General features: G+C 44.6%; 1 protein-coding gene across 7 annotated transcripts in view; it reads left to right on the top strand.

Moving 5' to 3' along the window:
* Lcor (ligand dependent nuclear receptor corepressor) overlaps positions 1–18,692 on the top strand; it is a 101,271-nt gene extending 82,579 nt beyond the window's left edge. For all 7 annotated transcript variants that reach the window (XM_085833936.1, XM_085833934.1, XM_029472812.2 and 4 more), the window contains one exon: positions 13,047–18,692. In XM_085833936.1, coding sequence (XP_085690062.1) covers positions 13,114–17,892 — 4,779 coding nt within the window. In that variant the 5' untranslated portion in view covers positions 13,047–13,113 and the 3' untranslated portion in view covers positions 17,893–18,692. The remainder of the gene's footprint in view (positions 1–13,046) is intronic.
* The last annotated feature ends 1,648 nt before the right edge of the window (positions 18,693–20,340 follow it).

Genomic DNA, 20,340 nt, shown 5'->3' with positions numbered 1-20,340 from the left:
TGCAGTTCCTGTTGTGTGTGCTAGAGTGGAGTGTGTGGTGTGAACTTCAGGTAGCATTTAAGCTGAAGTAGACAGAGTTGATTTTAGAGATTAGTGAGACATAAACAGCAAAAATGTTGTATAGAAAAAAGAAAGTGTACCACAGCTTAAGCCACTGTTTGGTCAGGATCCAGAAAGTCAGCAAATGTCAGAACTCTTTACTGGTTGGAGCTGAGCTTGTGGCCCAGTGGTGCCTCAGCCCTCAGTTGATCTGTGTAAGTTAAAAGAAGCCCCCACGTCTGAGGGTTTTATAAGATCTAAGAATATTTTTTTTTTTTTTTTTTTTGGTTTTTCGAGACAGGGTTTCTCTGTGTAGCCCTGGCTGTCCTGGAACTCACTTTGTAGACCAGGCTGGCCTCGAACTCAGAAATCCGCCTGCCTCTGCCTCCCGAGTGCTGGGATTAAAGGCGTGCGCCACCACGCCCGGCTCCTAAGAATATTTTGTAGTGCTTATCAACTACTATTTTATTTAAACGTTCAACAGAGTTTTACCAGGAACGTACTTGTATTTTTTGTTTTGTTTTGTTGTTTCTTCGAGACAGGGTTTCTCTGTATAGTCCTGGCTGGAACTCACTCTGTAGACCTGGCTGGCCTTGAACTCAGAAATCCACCTGCCTCTGCCTCCCGAGTGCTGGGATTAAAGGCGTGAGCCACCCCGCCGGTCTCCATGCTTGTATTTTTACCTGTGAGATGAGGATGTTTGAAAGGCTTTTAGGTCTTTTTTTTTTCAACCTTGAATCTTGTACAAAATTTTAATTACATGGAAAATATTTAGTTTGAATATTGGGAAATAAATAGCAACCGTTTATAGAATAATTAGGCCTTAGAAACTAGTTTTATTTTTTCTAAATGAAAAAATAGCATTAAAATGGATTTCAATGTCTTATGTTCAGAACTAATCCACTGTGTTAAGTGTTTATTGTGTACTATAAGTGAATGGGATAGTTCTTTTTTGCAAGAAGAATCAAGCACTCTCTTTTTCTAAGTTGTAACAGTTTCTCTCCTGGGTACTGGCTAATTTCATCTTCAAGATTCAGACATAACAGACAGGGAGGGTGTGTCGTAGGTTATATTCAGTTTTAGTCAAAATTAACTACTTAAGAATATATAGAATTGGGCTGGAGAGATGGCTCAGTGGTTAAGAGCACTGGCTGCTCTCCCAGAGATCCTGAGTTCAATTCCTAGCACCCACATGGTGGCTCATAACCGTCTGTAATGGGATCCGACATCCTCTTCTGGTGTGTCTGAAGACCTCTACAGTGAACTCCTATACATACAATGAGATGTGGTGCACTCTTCTAGCCTGCAGGCATACATTCAGGAGGAACGCTGTATACATAATTAAAAAAAAAAAAAAAAGAATATATAGAATTGCTGGGCAGTGGTGGCGCACACCTTTAATCCTAGCACCTGGGAGGCAGAGGCAGGCAGATTTCTTGAGTTCGAGGTCAGCCTAGTCTACAGAGTGAGTTCCAGGACAGCCAGGCCTACCCAGGGAAACCCTGTCTCAAAATAAACAAAACCGAAAAAAAGAAAAAAGAATATAGAATTGAGCCCTACACCCAGAGTACTGTCATAATTTATACATGTAAAACTTAGGTATGTTCTCTGTTTCAAAGTGTCTTGCCAGAGCCCTCATTTCCCCCACCCCCACTTCCCTTTTAATTGTAATTCAAAAGTTTAAGCTGGGTGTGATAGCATAGTCTTTAACTCCCGTACTTAGGATCATGAGTTCAAAACTAGTTGGGGCTATAAAATTAGACTCTCAAAATGTGGGAAATTTGTTATCCTAGCTATTTGCTTTTCCATTTTATTTATGTGTGTGGTGTTCTGTCTGTGTATGTCTGTTCATTACTTGATGCTGGAGAAGTCAAAAGAAGGCATCCAGTCTTCTGAAACTAGAGTTAGAGAAGGTTCTAAACTGCTGTGTAGGTACTAGAGGCCTTCTGGAAATCAGTCAGTACCCTTAGCCTGCCTGCTTTCCTTCCTTCCTTCCTTCCTTCCTTCCTTCCTTCCTTCCTTCCTTCCTTCCTTCCTTCCTTCCTTCCTCCCTTCCTCTCTTTCTCTCCTTTTGTTTGTTTTGGTGTAATGATGTTTTGACCTCATGTATGTCTGTGAGGATGTCAGATCCTTCCCTGGAACTGGCATTACAGTCCATTGAGAACTGCCATTTGGGTGATGGGGGTGGAACCTTGGTCCTCTGAAAGAACAGCCAGTGTTCTTAACTGCTGAGCCATCTGTCCAGCCCCCTCTTAAACATTTTTCAAGTGTGTAGTTTTGTACAGTTAAGTAAGACAATTATACAACTGCAAGAGGCTTAGTTAACTTATTGACTCTTGGGACCTTTCTATAATCTTTCATTCTTGAAAACATGACTGTTGGGAAATAAAGGGATTTAGCCTTGTTCTTGTCCTTAACACAATTCCAAGCCATTACGCTTACCTACACTACAGCAGCATAATTTGCACAATCAAAATGAGAATGTGGAGTTTTATCATTAGATTCAGCTCAGCCAACTAAATGTCAATATTGGTTTGGTTCATGAAAATATATCAGTTTAGGAAGTAGTAATAGTAGGAATAGTAAATCAGTTTAGGAATAGTAAAATGTAGAACTTGGACTGGAAAGACATGAATAGGTAGGACAAAGTGAGGAGGTATCCTAAGTCTGAGAAACAGGATTTGGTGGGCCCAGTTACCTTCTCTTCTATTGCTATATGGTTTTAACAAGTTACCAAGCCTCTATTTCCATCCTCTGTTAAAGGGCTGCAGTACCTGTCATATCCAGTTGCTATGGAGTGTATATTAGACGCTTCCTGTAAAATAGCACCAAAGCAAGCTGGTTCTTACATGCAAGTGCCCAGTAAAGCAGAAGTCAATCCTTAGGAGGCTTCATAAGTTACTACAGACATACGAAGTCAGATTGTTGTGCTTTGTGAAGGTCACTAGAGCTTTGAAAATGAGGCTTGGACAACCTTATTTTAACCCTAATGGAGGACTATGGCTGAAACCTGAAAAAGTGCTTTTCTGCATATTGTGATCCTGTTTAGGGAAAATTAATCAAACCAGTCACTCCTGGTTTATTTGTTCATTTGTTTGTTTTAACTAAATGAAAAATAGAACTAGTGTCAAAGTAGAAGATACAGTTTAAAATTACATTGAGAGCTAGAAAGATAGCTTATCAGTTAAAAGTACTGGCTGATCTTCCAGAGGACCGGGGTTCAGTTCCTGCTTAGCACCTACATAACAGCTCAAAACATCTCTAACTCCAGTCTCGGGATCCAGTGCCCTCTCTGTCCTCTTAAGGCACCAAGCACACACATGGTGTACATGCAAACATATTTTCATATTTCAAACATATTTTCAAGTATACATAAACAATTTAATATTGAGCAGATTGTCTCAGTGTTCTGTTGCTGTGAAGAGATACTATTACCGTGTCAACGCTTATTTTAAAAGCATTTAACTGAGCCTTGGTTACAATTTCAGAGGTTTAGTCCATTATGAGCATGGCAGAAAACATGGTGGCATGCAGACAGACATGGTACAGGAGAGGTATCCGAGAGTCCTTCATGTGGAATGTCAGGGAGCAGGAAGAGAGTGAAAGAGAGACAGACAGTAGGGCTGGATTAGGCTTTTGAAAGCCCATTCCCAGTGACACACTTTCCCCAACAAGGCCACACTTCTTCGTTTTTTTTTTTTTGTTTTTTTTTCTAATCAAGTTTTTAAATCTATTTTTTTACTAGATATTTTCTTCATTTACATTTCAAATGCCATCCCCAAAGCCCTCTATACCCTCCCCACTCCCTGCTCCCTAACCCACCCACTCCCGCTTCCTGGCCCTGGCATTCCCTTTATCTGTATAGCCTTGGCTGTCCTGGAACTCACTCTATACACCAGGCTGACCTCAAACTCAGAAATCCACCCACACCTCTGCCTCCCAAGTGTTGGGATTAAAGGCGTGCACCACCACTGCCCAGCTAAGGCCACACACACCTCTTAATCCCTCTCAAGTAGTACCACTCTATTTAAAGTACACGGGAGCCATTTTTATTCAAACTACTACACATATATAAATTTTTAACTGCATTTAAATATACAAAAATATACCACTTTGCAAGGCCAAAAGTTCCTATACCTTGGATCTAAGTGCTTTCAAAAAGTCGGTAGTAGTGTAATGAATACTCACAAGAAGTGTGTGTGGGAGTGTCCATTTCATAATCAAACCTTGTTTTCTCAAAGGCATGCTTCTGCCAGGCTTCACAGGGTAGCTAGCGAGGTGGATTCACAAGTTCCAATCTTCCTGGGTCACAGAGCAGGCTACCCCTCCCCCAAGTAAACAACAAAACCTTTCATCTTTCCAGTGGAAGAATCTTGTGAGAGTTTGCTGCCTAGTTATGTGATTATAGTTAACTCTTAAATTATATGGAGATTCTGTGTATTGCAAACTGACCAGTGGCTTAACAGTGTACATTACATTGCCTGTTAGGTTGGCCTAAGATACCTTGATAAAGAAGAGCTGCCAGTATAGCTTTTGTAAAGGAAAGTAACCATGAGAACTGATGTTTTGATAAGAGCTGGGCCATCTGTGTAAATTAGAGTGGTTAAAACTAGATGTAGTATTAGCGTCGTGCAGATTGATTGTGTATATCCTTGTCCTGCCTGTCTGTGTGCGTGCCTGCCTGCCTGTGTGTGGGGGATAGCAGACAGGCATTAGGGGTCATGAAACTGATGTTTCATACATATCTGTGTAAGTGGACAGTATTTCTGTGTCCTGGCTTAGCATGGAGATTCTGTACTGGCTTTGGAAGTCCTTGTGCACATCTGCTTTCGTCACAGTGCACTGGCATGCACCTGTGTGCTTTGTCAGAGACTTACACACTCACTGTCTGGCCTTCAGAACGCCCCTTTCACACTTTTTACCAGTGCGTATTTATTTTACATCTTATGAAGTTATTTGATGAATTTGTACATTATATAATATTCAAATAGGGTAAGCATATGTATCTCCTTGAGGATTATTCCTTCTAGAAAACACTCCAAATCTTTCCCCTACTGTACAATAGGATACTTGAACTTATTTCCCATGTTTGCTTGTAATTAAAACCCCTTTCTCCTGTTGGGTTGATTTGAATATATTTTCATTGAAAGCTACTTCTGACCTTTGTGATTGTCAAAAGTGTTCTTTCTTCCCCTTTCAGTTTCACTGGGAATATGTTAGGAAAATCATTTTCACTACATAGTTTATTTTATTGGTTTATTCATTGCTTCATGCATGCAGTGAGTTTCCCTAGACTGTAATCAGTAAAGTTACCAAGTTAGAATAGACCTTGACCTACAAAAGCCTCATAGCTCTGGGTGGAGATGGGTTGAAGACTGTTAGCTCACAGGATCAGGGATGTTCAATAAAAGGTGGAGACAAGGTGAGCAGAGAGCTGGGACCACTCCCTCAGGGAGATGAGCTGAAGGGTAGAGAATAAAGCAACAGGAAGTTGGCAGAAATTCACTGACAAGACCTGGTTTGGGCTTTATCAGAACATAAGTGCAAGCAGGGCATGGTGGCCCACGCCTTTAATCCCAGCACTCGGGAGGCAGAGGCAGGCGAATTTTTGAGTTCAAGGCCAGCCTGGTCTCCAGAGTGAGTTCTAGGACAGCCAGGGCTACACAGAGAAACCCTGTCTCAAAAAAACAAACAAAAAAAAGAACACATGTGCAGAATATAAAGTGGTGCCTAAAACAAGGTGATAGCACAGAGCTTGCAGGGTACCTCCCAAGAGAGCCGACCTACAAACTGAACTCAGTAGTGTGTGGGAAGCAAGGGAGTAGCAATCCTGATGGATGTTCCGTAAGGCCTCTAGCTTTTCTGCATGGGAGTGTGCACATTTAATTACATTTATGTCTTCCACTGTTTCCAAGTAAGAACAGGTTTAAATCTACTTAGCTCACCAACATGACACCCTTACACACTTGACACCACCCCTCAGCAGTGTTCTTGGGTGTTTCTGAGTAAAGGCTGGTGCAGGATAGTAATAACAGGAAGACCCCAGAAAAGAAAAAGTAGGTGTAAAGCTACTCAGGCCCTGTGAGTGACACAAGTCTGCAATCCACCTCCTCAGACTGGGGTGGGAGTCCTCTAGCCCAAGCAAGGGCAACATAGCAAGACCCCATCTCTTAAAGAAGCAAAATATGGGCTTGAAGCAATGGTATCTGTTAAGAATACTGGCTGCCCGATCCCCCAGACAATCTGGGTTCAGTTCCCAGCACCGACATGACTTCTTGTAACTTCCTTTTCTTTTTAAGTCCAGTCCCAGGGAAGCTGACACCCTCTTCTGGTCACCAGGCATGTACTTGGCACAGACATACATATAGACAAAACACCCATACACATACAGTAAGTTTACCTTTATACTTCCATTTTATACCCAAACACTTCCTTTTTTCTTATCTAACATCTATGAAGTAAACAACTGAGAATATTAAATCTTAAGCTTCTTGAAATAATTACTTAGGCATTAGATATTGTGTGCATCTTAAGTAACTTACTGTATACCATCAAAGGTATTAAGCTTTAGAATTCACCACAGATGTGTGCTCTAAAAAGTAAAACTTCAGTGAAGAAATTAAGAAGAAACTTAACCTCAAGAGAACTTGAAAAAGTTGAGAAATAAGAGGTTTCATAGAAACATGGCCAAGGTCGGGATGCTGTACAGCCATTTGACTTGCTAGATCATCTGGTAGTGTCAGAAGCATAGCAGTCCAGTTCTTGAGCAGAAACAAAGTTGTCTTAAGGAGATTGTTGTGGAAAGTGTGCTGTCCTGTGATCGCTCTGTCAGCTCCTCGCACAGCTGTTTCAGATGGACATCCCTCTGCCCACACTGCCCTGCAAATCAGTGATTTTTTTTAACTATTATAATTATCACAAACGAAGTACATACCTAATCATTGGAATGTTTCTGATAGTGGCCTTCTTTGCTTGGGCCATTCCAGGTTTTTGAACAGTTGTCTAACTGTTTATCACTCTTTTTTATTTTTTAATTTTATTTATTTATTTATTTATTTTGGTTTCTCTAGACAGGGTTTCTCTGTGTAACCCTGGCTGTCCTGGAACTCACTCTGTAGACCAGGCTGGCCTTGAACTCCGAAATCCTCCCGCCTCTGCCTCCCAGGTGCTGGGATTAAAGGCGGGCGCCACCACACCCGGCTCTGCTTATCATCCTTAAAGGAACAGACAGCATATAAGATTAGTTCTCCTCCCCTTGGAGAAGGAATCACTTCTGTCTGTATTTTGCCTAAGATGATTTAAACTAAAGGGCAGCTCCCTAAAGAACAATTTAATTTTCACCTGAGAAGAAAGAAGGTAAGCTAGAAAGCACTTTAGCCTCTCTGGCTCATCCTGTTCTCTTTTCTCCTGCTATGGTGACCTTATCACCCAGAGTTCCAGCTCGGTGGGGCTCAGGGTATATGACCCTTCTCAGCTCAAGTCTGTCCTGACCAGAGGTCTGCCTGTGCCTTCTTAACTGTAAACTGGATGATTCCCTACAGTCTGCCTCAGAGCTCCACAGGAGTTCTTAGAGTGAGTGCTCAGTTTGTGTTCTTAGCAAGTTAGTGTTCAGTTCCAGCACTCAGTGCTGTAACTTCCAGGAACTCTTTTAAATTTATGTCACCCGGCCTAAAATCTCGTCCTTTGCTTCCTTTGAATTGCCTTTTGTCTAATGAACACCAGATGTAGTATGTTTGATCTTGCGATATCTTGCTTGGGATGACTGAATGACAGGTAAAAGTTAGCTTGGCGGGGAGGCCTTGGCCCTTGCACTCTGGTCCTGCGCTACCATGGCTCGAACCTCCTGTTCACCATTTGTTGTTGGTTGTATTTATTATAATGTAATAATCAGACTGTTTAAAATTCAGAAAGAAAAAAACAAACTGAAGAAAGCAAGGGATTGAGTATATGTGCCTCAAAACTACTGCCTATTTGAGATACGTTCTGAAAACAGCCTGCTATGAGGCGTGTGCCACTACTGCCGGGCTTTTTTTAAAGATAGTCCTTGGCTCTTATAGGTAGCACCATTAACCCAGTGAAAAAAGTTTATTAAAACTATGTATGTATAAAATACATATAAAATTGTGTGTATTATAGTTTTTTTAAATTTCTTGCAGCTTTTTCTGGCATCCTTATTACTTTACCCTTCTCCCTGTGTTTACTTCCCTCCCTTAAAAGCCACCCTTTCCATCTCCCCTCTCAGATCACGTGTGTCCTCCTTACCCCCTCTCTGTTGCCCCCAGCCCCCCTAACCTGTCAGCAGACTCACCATATCCTGAAAAAGATTTAGTGAAGAAGTGGGAAGCATTTTTTCCAGTTACCACCTAGCAAATGTATACCTTGTACACCTTGATAGGGGACTGGGCATACATTTTTATGTTTTGTTTAAAGAAATAAGCCAAATTGAATACTCTAACCATAGTCTGCTTTGTCTAAAGCCTTCCTTTGCCTCCCCAAACTTAACTCTTTCTGCTTCTAACATTAGCTCCCATATACTTACTATTGGTCTTATGCAGTCAAGAAAAACATATTTTGGCCGGGCGTGGTGGCGCACGCCTTTAATCCCAGCACTTGGGAGGCAGAGGCAGGCGGATTTCTGAGTTCAAGGCCAGCCTGGTCTACAGAGTGAATTCCAGGACAGCCAGGGCTACACAGAGAAATCCTGCCTCAAAAAAAACATTTTGGTCATCAGTGATACTGATTTGCCTGCGCAGCAGTCTTTGGGTGGTTACACACTAACTGCTGGAGATTACTCCCAGATTCTAGATTCTTACACTTGACATTTAGCTTCCTGCCTCATTTTGATCTGTTCTTTAGTGAAAAATAGCCTGAATGTTGACTGGCCACCATTTATATTAGCCACAGGAATGTAAGTATTGCAGTATTGACTAAATAGGAGAGTTCAGCTATGCCTAACCTCTGATCTGGAAACACACCATTGAGTAAATCATTAAAGATAAGGTTGTGAAGCAACGTGTTGCTTTTAAACTGTGCCTTTTACAGTTTTTATGAATATTATCTTATCCTCTACCACACCCTGCTGAATTAGGCATTAAGCTAAAGGTGGAAAAACTGTGTGATCAAGGTTACATAGACCATTTCTCACCAAGGAGATAAACCCAGGACCAATTCCAAGAGCTGCAAGTCAGGCTCCCCTCTTCTTTTATAGCCTCTGTCCAGTTTACCAATCCCTATGATCTTATGTGCTTTGGTGGTGGTGTTTTGCTTGCTAAATAATTCACCTCCCTATTACAGATAGGCCTCCTATTGAGCAGACATAAGGTTATTTGGACATACCATGAAGTCAGACCGGGGACTGCAAAGTCTGCGATATATTTCTTGTAAAGATCCTACTTAGTCAGGTGTCTGTAATATATAGGACACAGACTAATTACGGAGCTAAAATGCCATGCTTTTTCAGAGTCAGAGTGAGGAAATGCTCTACAAGACAGAATCTCTGCTCTGTTCAATTAGCAATTGCCTAGGGGTAACCAAAGTTAGTGCAAGCACTGTATTTGGGTTCCATTAAAGATGCAGGGAGACTTGAGTACTGCTAAGCAAAGGTAGATCTTTAGCCAATTTAAATCAGACTGACACCATTTTTTAAAGCCAAACATGAAAATGCAGCAATATAATTAATTACCAGGAAGTTGAGGTTAACTCTAAACATTAAATAGCTGAATGGTAAGAAATTAAAATCATCTAAATTAGATTTCTCTTTAAAACCTTTGGGGGGGGGGGCTGGTAAGTAGTAATTTGGAGTCACAGCCAAAAGTAGCTTTATGGCTGTAGTTGTAAAGTTAGCTATTTAATGATAGCTGGACAAAGGTTAGTGTTAATGTGCAGTCTCTCAGCCCCAAGGTCACTACTTACTGCCAGGCTCCTGCCTATGGTTCCAAATTGCCTACAAAACATGTCACATTCGGAGCTTTGAAACCTCTCTACTAAGAACACATCATTTGCCATCTCCAACAGCTACTGTCTTCTGTGTCCTATGGGGGTAAATACTGATTCTCAGAGAAATAAAGGCCAAGTGGAGAGAAAGACACGTGTTAAGTGATGGTGTGATTCTGTAAAGAATTACACCAAAATATTTTTTAAAATTCAGGGGCTGGCAGGATGGCTCAGTGTATCTAAGTGTTTGCCACCAAGCCTGATGGCCTGAGTTTAATCCCGGAGACCCACATGCTTGGGAGGACAAAACATGCTCACAAAATCTGACCTCTGACTTCTCTCTGTATGCTGTGGTACATGTGCACATGAGATATACATACATGATATAAATGTAATTAAAAGTTTAAGCCGGTGATGGTGGCGCACGCCTGTATTTTTTTATTTTTTTTATTTTTGGTTTTTTTTCCGAGACAGGGTTTCTCTGTGTAGCCCTGGCTATCCTGGCACTCACTCTGTAGACCAGGCTGGCCTTGAACTCAGAAATCCGCCTGCCTCTGCCTCCGGAGTGCTTGGATTAAAGGCGTGCGCTGCCGGGCGTGGTGGCTAATGCCTTTAATCCCAGCACTCCGGAGGCAGAGGTAGGCAGATTTCTGAGTTTGAGGCCAGCTTGGTCTACAGAGTGAGTTCCAGGACAGCCAGGGCTACACAGAGAAACCCTGTCTCGAGAAACAAAACAAACAAACAACCCCCCCCCCCCAAAAAAAAAGTTAAGCTGCCTGTGAGGGCACACACCTGTAATCTTAACATTGGGACAACGGAAGCTGGAGAATGAGTAGGACTCAAGGTTATTCTCAGCTAGACAAGAAAGTTTCAGGTCACACTGAGAAGCAAGCAAGAACCTTGACTGCTTTTGCCAAGCACATAAGAGGCAGAGGCAGCCTTGCCAGTTGAGGCATTGACTGAGCCAGCTGGAGCAGTGCCACAAAGCTCACCCTGGTGGTGTGGGTAAGGGAGAGCTGGTGGGCTGACCAATATGGCTGCCACCCAGGCCCAGATTCAGGGCTTTGAGTTGGCCCACCCTAGGAACTACTGGAGCATATGAAGGGGTCAGCCTTGCAGATCCAAAGCTGCAGGATCTCCATGACACAGACAACAGGGTACCCGAGAGGAGCCCTAGTGAGGATGGAGTATCCATAGAATAGCAGAAGACAGGTCTTGAGCCAGGCCAATGACTCACTGCAGTGAGCATTTGCAAGTAAAGATGTGTGGACAGAAGGGTTTACCGTAGGACATACTATGACTCACTGCAGCTTCTGCAATGAGATTTTTGTTGTTGTTGTTGTTGTTGTTTTCTTGGGAGAGGGGAGGTTGCAAGGATAGACGGTAGATACAAAGAGACAGGGAGATGAGTGGGACTGGGGTTGCATGGTGTGAAATTCACAAAGAATAAAAAGTTTCTTTTTAAAAAGGCAGACAGAAGCCAAAACTATTTAAGCCCTGCTTTTGTGCAGACTCTCAGTATACTGCCATTCAGTCCCAGTGTGCAGGTAAAGCTAAGGTTCTGAGAGACTGTACTGTCAGAGTAGGGGTTGAGTCAGGTGTCTCCTTTGCAGCTCCCATGTCCTTTACTGTAACTCTGCCACCAGTGGGAGGTGCAAAGGCAGGTGACACAGGCCGTCTGTGGTAAACCTTTCTATAAAGACACTTCCTGGCCATGAGGTCAAAGTCAAAGATGGAAGAGTAAGCCAGAAGACGTATCAATACATGTTCAACACACATGAAGCTACCATCTGTGTTCTGTCATGTTTCACATGCCATCAAATAACAGTTTCCTAAAGGTCTATAAGCCAGAGGGGCTGAGAAGAGTGTGTGTGTGAGATGTCTCAAAATCTGGGGTCTTTTCCATGTCGGTAAAAGTTGTGCATCCAAAAGCCCAAAGCCACCGTGAGACCCCTGGCCATCCCCGCAGGCCATGTTTGTGCCCTGTCTTGAACCTAGTGTTGGCCTCTCCCTCCCTCTTGGCTTCCCAGTGTGGATTTAGCTTTCATGCAGAGCAGCTTGTGAGACTGAAATGCTTCCTGGTAATATTCTGGGGGAGCTCAGAGGTGGGCTACTGTGAGGATGCTTCTGCCTTGCATGGATCAGAGCTGATAGCCCCTCCACTGTGAAGTTTCTTTCTGTTTGTGTCCTGTTCTGGAGCACTGTTGGTGGCTCTCCAGCCAATTGTTCTTTCTGAGAAATTGTCTTAAAAGCCATTGAGTTCTCAAAGTACTTCTAAGCTGATGTCTGTAATGTCTGTCTGGAACGTAGTATGTCTGACTTTTTACCGTGTTATAAACTAAAGCTAGTGGTTACTTTAGCACCATTGCCTAGGCCTAAGCTGAAGGGCAGGTTGAGCAGCCCTTATCCAAAATGCTTGGGAGAAGACATGGTTTGCATTTTGGCTTTCTTCAGATTTTGGGATGTCTGCATATATTTAATGATTTAACGATGCAGGAGTGAGGCCCAGGTCTAATGTCAGAGTTCACTTACAGTCCAGGCCCACTGCTTCCATACGGCCTAAGAGGAGTCTTACAAGGAGTCTTCAGTAGTCTTGCACTTAACACTGGCATGGTGTGTCATTTTCCACTTGTGCCACCATGAATGGGTTAACATTTTGGAGCGTTACAGATTTTTGGATAAGGATTGCTCTGTGTTGACCATGCGGAGTTAATAATGTGGCAAAATGTTATTTTCAATGTTTCTTCTAAGATAACTATTTCTGAAATTTTTAAGTGTAGAAAGTATGAAGTAGGGTTTGGAATGCGGCTCAGTGGTAGCATACCTTCCTAGCACCATAAACATAAAAACATATGAGAGATACTAAGTTTTTGAGAATGTGATGGGCCGGCTTTGCAATCTAATTACACGGTTCTTTGTTGAACTAAAGCATACAGCAGACTTGAAAGTAAATGACTGTTTCCACCAGAATGCCCTCCTTTACAATATAAATAGCATCTGATACTGTTCATACTATACAGACAGTTCTCTGGAAATGCACATATTAATTTCTTCCTTTTTCTGTTTTCGTCTAGAGAGGAGTCAGCAGAGGCACCCATAGCTGATCCTAACCGTCAATCAAAGGCTCCACTGGAGAAGTTTATGGTCAAGCTGTGCAATCATCATCAGAAGCAATTCATCCGCGTCCTGAGTGACCTGTACACCGAGTCTCAGCCTGGTTCTGAGGACCTGCAGCCTTTGGATTCCACCACAATGGACGTCTCCGCTTGCCCAGACGATTCGGGCTGTGCCCAGCTGAGCGGCAGAGAAAACGAAAAGGATGATTGTCTCGAGGCGAGTTCTCCTGCCTCTGTAAAGTTGTTCTTAGACTCATCTGGTTCTCCTAGCTCCCTGAATGTGACTGAAGAAACCATGAAGGAACCCTCTCCTGAGACAGACTCTGTAGATGGGAGAGACGGTGCCGTGAGCACTGTCCAGAAAGATTCCTCTGAACCTCCAGACGCTCAACATAACTCCACAGGTTCTGCAGACAGTCCCACCATGGGATGCCTCGGTACATTGGACTCTTTCTCTTCTAACTCTCCCCACAGTTCTAAAAGCTTAGAGGGGCAAACCACTGGCCAGGAGCAAGACACAAACATGAAACCCTGTGAGGATGCTGAAGACAGTGCCCCAGCGCCAGTCCAAAGTCTGGCTGCAGTGGAAGAGGTGGCTGAGAATACTGAAGAGGGTGGTAGCTGTATTGTGTCTCAAAGAAACTCATTCAAAGCTTTATCAGAAGAGACATGGGACTCAGGGTTTATGGGAAACTCATCTAGTACTGCAGACAAAGAGAATGCTTTACAGTCTAGCTCAAAATCATCCTTCCACCAGGATTTAGAGACAGATGAGCAAGATGCAAGGCCAAAGCAAGAGAACCATCTTCATTCACTAGGTAGAAACAAGGTAGGTTTCCAGACATATCCCAGAGACAAGGGCCATTTTGATCATTCCAGAGGTGGTTGGTTAGCTCCCAGCCCCACACCAACTGTACACAGAGCATCCAATGGCCACTCACAAACCAAGATGATGTCTGCCTCCATCAAGACTGCTCGGAAAAGTAAGAGGGCATCAGGGTTGAGGATAAACGATTATGACAACCAGTGTGATGTTGTTTATATCAGCCAACCAATAACAGAATGCCACTTTGAGAATCAAAGATCCATACTGTCTTCTCGGAAAACAGCCCGAAAGAGTACCCGGGGATACTTCTTCAATGGTGACTGCTGTGAGCTGCCAACTGTTCGCACACTGGCCAGAAATTTATGCGCCCAAGACAAAGGAAGCTGCTCACCAGTAGCATCAGAGGCAGTGATGACTCCCAAGCAGACTCTTACAGTTCCCACCTCAAAGCACACAGTAGGTGTGCCACTTCCCACTGTAGGCGTGCAGCTTCCCACAGTAGGTGCACAACTTCCTACAACAGATGTGCAGCTTCCCACAGCAGGTGCACAACTTCCTACAGCAGATGTGCAGCCTCCCACAGTAGGTGCACAACTTCCTACAGCAGATGTGCAGCCTCCCACAGTAGGTGCACAACTTCCTACAGCAGATGTGCAGCCTCCCACAGTAGATGCACAACTTCCTACAGCAGATGTGCAGCCTCCCACAGTAGATGCACAACTTCCTATAGCAGATGTGCAGCCTCCCACAGTAGGTACACAACTTCCTACAGCAGATGTGCAGCCTCCCACAGTAGGTACACAACTTCCTACAGCAGATGTGCAGCCTCCCACAGTAGGTACACAACTTCCTACAGCAGATGTGCAGCCTTCCACAGTAGGTGCACAACTTCCTGCAGTGGATGTACAACTTCCCACAGTGGATGTGCAGATTTCCACAGTTGATACGCAGCTTTCCACAGTAGGTGAGCAGCCTCTAGAAGATATCTGGGACGATCCTAGGAAAGACAGAACCTCCCTTGAGGGAGGGGACGAAGACACATCATCAGCGAAAAAGCATCAGGAGGCAGAGGTTTGCCTCAGCTTGAGGGAACAGGATCCTAGTAGCTCCCCTAGGCCGGGAGAGACCACAGCCTCTAGCCCAGCATGCCTCCTGCCTGCTGTCCTCCCTAATGACAATATGTCTGAGGTGCCAGAAGGCAGCATTGTGGTCTCACCTCCCACAGAAAGTGTACTGTCTTTCCAGGAACAAGATCAGCCCCCAGCCTCCCTGCAAGACCAGCCACCAGCCTCTCAGCTAGGTTCAGAGGAAATGCAGGCACAGGAGTGCCACTTGGTTCTGACAGCTGGAAGCATCCCCTTCACCTCCCGAGAGGACAGTGAAGACCTCCTCTGTAGACCTCAGTCTTCTCCTAAAACAGCCATCAGAGAGGACAGCTCTCCATGCTCAGAAGATGAAGGTTCTGCTGTGGCTTTAGATCCCCCCCTAGGTCTAGAACTGTCTGAACATGACCAAAGCACCAGCACTGAGGCTGAGACCAGAGACATCCCCGGGGAGACACTGTTGCTAGATGACTCCCTGCCCCTCCTGGAGAGCAGCATTGTCACTGATGAGAACCCAAGTGAGATGGAAGAAGGTGAGGCCACAAGTGGAACAGGACACCTGGAGGCGCATGACAATGATACAAAATACTCAGCAGAAAATGATCCGAGTGAGCCAAACTCCGACTCACCTGAAGAGAATGTGGATAAGAAGAAAAAGGCTAGAAAGTTCCCTGAGGCCTCTGATAGGTGCCTAAGAAGTCAGCTTGGAGATCCTTCCTCTGCTGACAGGTACCCAGGGAGCCAGGGTTTGGATTCATCCGCTGCTTGCTCTGAAATCAAGGTTTCTAAAAACCCTGCTGTAAAGCATTCTAAAAGAGAAGGGGACTCTGGTGGAGTGACATCCGAGGGCCCAGTGATTGACAGCATCCATACAGACAATCTGGAGGACCCTGAAGACCCTGGTGTTAGTGAACATTCCTCTGATGAAGAGACCAAGCAGGAGACTGATGGAGTTGGTGTCATTACAAGGCAGACTGTTAAAAACATGCTGGCAAAGGAAATTAAAAGGGAAGAGGGGGGGACTTACCCAAACAGTGACCCAGCCACTGTTGGCCAGCCATTGCCTGGGGACAATCTGGAAACCCACGTCTGGTCCAAGATAGATGAGAGAGATGCCCATGTGCCCTCAGAAAGCATTTCTTGCAAGAGGGATCCAGAGCAGGTAAAAGAGAACCCGGGACACCTTGCCATACAGGACACAGAGGCCACCGCTATGAGTGAGGTGGACACCGAGGATACCCACCGTAAAGATGATGCTGGCCTCGCTCCATGTAGCTCATCTGGGATATCAGCCAGTCAGAGTGACGGTGCTAATGGGCCACCAAAAGCAGTAACAAGGTCTAAGAGACTGCCTTCTTCTACCTACAACCTGAGACATGCTCATTATACGAACGCATTGGACACTGCAAAAATGACTTCAGAAAAGCAGGGCACACAAGTAAACTCAGCAGCCAAGGGAAGCGGAGCTTCTGCAAGTGCAGAGCCCTTAGATGAGGACGATGAGGACTCGGGGGTGGAGGAGCAGCCCAAGTTCATGGGATGGTGTGCAGAGGAGGAGAACCAGGAGCTGATCGCCAGCTTCAACGCCCACTACCTGCGAGTCCAAAAGGGCTGGATCCAGTTGGAGAAGGAAGCTCAGCCAACGGCAAGAGCAAGGAGCAAGTCTGACAAGCTGAAGGAGATTTGGAAGAGCAAGAAGCGGGCACGGAAGTGTAGGGGGTCGTTGGAGGTGCAGAAGTTTTCTCCTGTTCAGATGCTGTTTATGACCAACTTTAAGCTGTCTAACATCTGTAAGTGGTTCTTAGAGACAACAGAAACTCGATCTCTGGTCATTGTGAAGAAACTCAATACTCGTCTTCCAGGAGACATCCCACTTGTTAAACACCCTCTTCAGAAGTTCCCCCCTTCCACCATGTACCCTAGTTCACTACAGGCAGAACGCTTGAAAAAACACTTAAAGAAATTCCCTGGAGCCATTCCTGCTAGGAATAATTGGAAGACACAGAAGCTATGGGCTAAAATACGAGAGAATCCTGACCTGATAGAGTCAGAGGATGGCAGTGACATCAGCCTCGGCCCTAGCAGTGAAGACAGTGTGGAGGAAGTCAGGGAAGGCAGACATAGCCATCCTCCCACCAACTTGCCTACTCCAGCCAGCACCCGGATCCTTAGAAAGTATTCCAATATTCGAGGAAAGCTCAGAGCACAGCGCCTGGACAGCTCACTGTGTGGGGCTTCTGAAATGAAGCAGGGCCGCAAGAGCGTGTGCATCAACCCACTCATGTCCCCAAAGCTCGCCCTCCAGGTGGGTGCAGATGGGTTTCCCGTCAACCCCAAGAGGGCTGAAAGAAGCAAGGGGAGAAGAAGGAAGCAGAGGCCGGAGACTTTGCTTAACGTGGAAGGTCAGAACAAGCGCAAGAGAGCAGAAGGCTCCGGTACTCAAGATGGTAAGGACAAGGGGCCGGCAACAAAAGTCAGCAGAGGCCAAGAAGCCAAGAAGCTAGCTGCAAAGGACAGAGCCAACCAACTCTCCAAGAAGATGACCTTGAAAGAGAATAAAGTGAGAGTCTGTAGAAAGGGTCCTGGAAGGAGCTGCCTGTCATCCAGGAAAGAAAAAGAGAATGCAAACAGAAGACCTGGCCACCCCGCGGCAGCCTCTGAAGCGCTGACAAAGCCTTCAAAACAAAAGGGCGCAAGAGAAGCCTCTTCAAAGCCCCCAAAAGTGAGGAGGAGAAACCGGAAGCTGAGCAGTGGTAGGGGCCGTGCCAGACCCTTAGCAAAAAGCCCAGAGAACCGGACTGCCCCAAGAAAAAGAAAGCTCAAGGCCAAACTGGACTCTTCCCAGGGCAAACGGAGGCGGTTAGAAGCCAAGTGATAGATAGTGGATAGCCACTGAGAGCAATGGGCCCATGAGAGCAACCTTTCATTTTGCATTAACAGAATCTGGTTTTATGAGCCTCTCAAGCCTTTCATGGTGTAGTTACGGGGAACGCCAGTTTGAGGTGCCAGAAAGTGCAGCTTAACTGGAGAAGGGAACTGGCAGAGTTCTTCTCTGGGGCTAAGGGAAGTGGTAGGTTATTTTCTGGTTGTTCCTTGGGTTTTATACTTGGAATCAAGCAGTTTCTGTTTTAAGAAGTACAGTGCCTTATTTATCCTTTTTTGTTTAAAAATTTACAAAAGCTAAGAAGCTGATGTATGTGACTAAAGGCTTGTATTTTATACTTGACGCACAAGCACTTGTTCTGTCACTGAGGAGGCCGCCGCCACACATGCACGAGCGGGCGAGGAGCCGTCAGCAGCTGCCTGTGCGCCCCAGGACAGGTGCACCTTGCAGACCGCAGCACAACTCCCTCTCTGTCTTGTTTGGTTTTTATTTGATTGATATTTGAAAGCTGAACCAAATCATTTCTATGGTATGTGGAGAATGCAGGGGATTTATAATTATTATAAAAGATTAATATTTCTGTTATGTTTCTTCCAAAACTCATATTGTTGATCACCCCTTCATCTTTTTATTTTTTAAAATCATTTCAGATCATGTTCTCAAATTTGTGTGCCCATGGGACAAAGATGTGCTACACTTCCTTTTGTTGTTGTGTTGTGTTTTGTTTTGTTTTGTTTTGTTTTTTTGCCCCAAACTATGTTACTACTAACATGCCGGTCATTTGGTCATTAGGATGAGTGACTCTTGTTTTCATTCTTACACAAAGTGTTTCCCTGCGCATCAGAAGTTCTTTCCAGCAGTGGAAAAGCTTAGCTGTGTGCATGTGCATCTCTGTGCACATGGCTGCTACCCGCTGGAGTCTTCTGGTACCGGTTTCACAGTGACGTTCCTCCTGCTCCACGCAGTGCATCTGTGAGCTGCGTAGTTAGCCATGGCCGGGATGTTGGAGAGTAATCCCAAGTCTCCATGTGCATTTCTAATCCGACTTCCACATCAGCCTTGGGAGAGGTGTGAGCAGTGGCCCTGAGAGACCAGGCTCGCAGGCAACTGAAAGCTTCTGCTCTGAATCTTAGCGGGGCCACATCCCCACAGATGAGTGACGCTCCGTGGGGCTCTCTGATGTGAGTTGTCTGTGCCTGGAGTAGGTGTCTTTTCAAACTGATGGTTCCGTTCTCGGGGCTGAACGCTTGCAGAGTTGCCCCTCCCCTCCCTTGTCATTCTGTCCCATGGCTCAGAAATGAGAAACGCAATAATTGAAAGTGACGTTTGCCTTTCCTTGGTGGAGCCTGACACGGCCCCATTGGCTTTACTTGGTGCCTACAGCATTGCTCCATTATAAGTGTGTACTTGACATTTACATTGGGCCAGTCAGCAAACCCTGGGTCGCTAAAGCCTCCGTCGGCTTTGACGTGTCCTGTCACCAAAATAGCTTGCATGGACAGCTGCTGCCCTGTTCTTCTGATTAAGTTTCTACTTAGGTTGATTCAGATTTCTTTAGATCAACCCGGATGGGCTTCTTTCATATGCAAATCATGATGAAACAGGCCTTCTACCTATTTTGCTATTGTCAAAGGTTTGCTGCAGATGATGGGAACTTCTGATAATTTGATAGGACTGGAGTATTTGACTCTTGAGAAGTTAAGACTTGTGTTGGATTTCACAGAGAGTGAAAGTCATCAGTTTCTTTTTTCTTTTTCTTTTTTTTTTTTTTTTTTTTTTTGGTGTGTGTCACCTCTGTTCCATGAGCTTCCTCCCTTTCCCCATTCCCTGTTTTGTTTTGTTTTGTTTTGTTTATAATTATTATTATCTTTGACCTTGACCATTCACAAGCTACCTATCGTAATGAGCCTGCTGAGCGAGTGCTGGCAACTCTTCCTTAGCATTAGGTTGCACAGGAGCATTAATGTGTTTTGAATAGGTTCGTTTAATCTTAAAGGATGGTTTTAAGGCTTAAAAGAACTTTTGCTATAGTTGTCACTGGATAGTCTTGTTGTAGTGACTTAAACAGCTGAGGCTTACTAATGTCCGAGCTACCGATGCCTGTATATATGAGGAGCCCTTGGCGACCTGGAGATTTCCTTGTAAGGTGCTTGGCTTAGGTTAGGGGGAGGAGTGAGTGGTAAGTTGGTGGAATGCTTCCAGTTCCCATCAGTTTATAATTCATTCTATTACTTTCCTGGTGGTGTTTTCAGTTTTCAAGGTTCACTTGGAGGCAGGCTGCATTTGAGGAAGCTTATGTGGAAGTGTTTTTATTCTATAACCACCTAGTGATGATGTAAGCATCTTGAAAATCAGCTTACACTCGGTGATAGTAACTGCATTTATTTATATTTATACAGTCTCCAAAATTAGCATGTTCAAATTAAGTAATCTCATTTT

Source organism: Mus caroli, unplaced genomic scaffold, assembly GCF_978045245.1.
Source record: "Mus caroli unplaced genomic scaffold, Mus_caroli_1 scaffold_20, whole genome shotgun sequence".
NCBI classification, from domain to species: domain Eukaryota; kingdom Metazoa; phylum Chordata; class Mammalia; order Rodentia; family Muridae; genus Mus; species Mus caroli.
The sequence above is the reverse complement of the archived record's forward strand: the minus strand, read 5'-3'. Positions and strand labels throughout refer to the sequence as shown.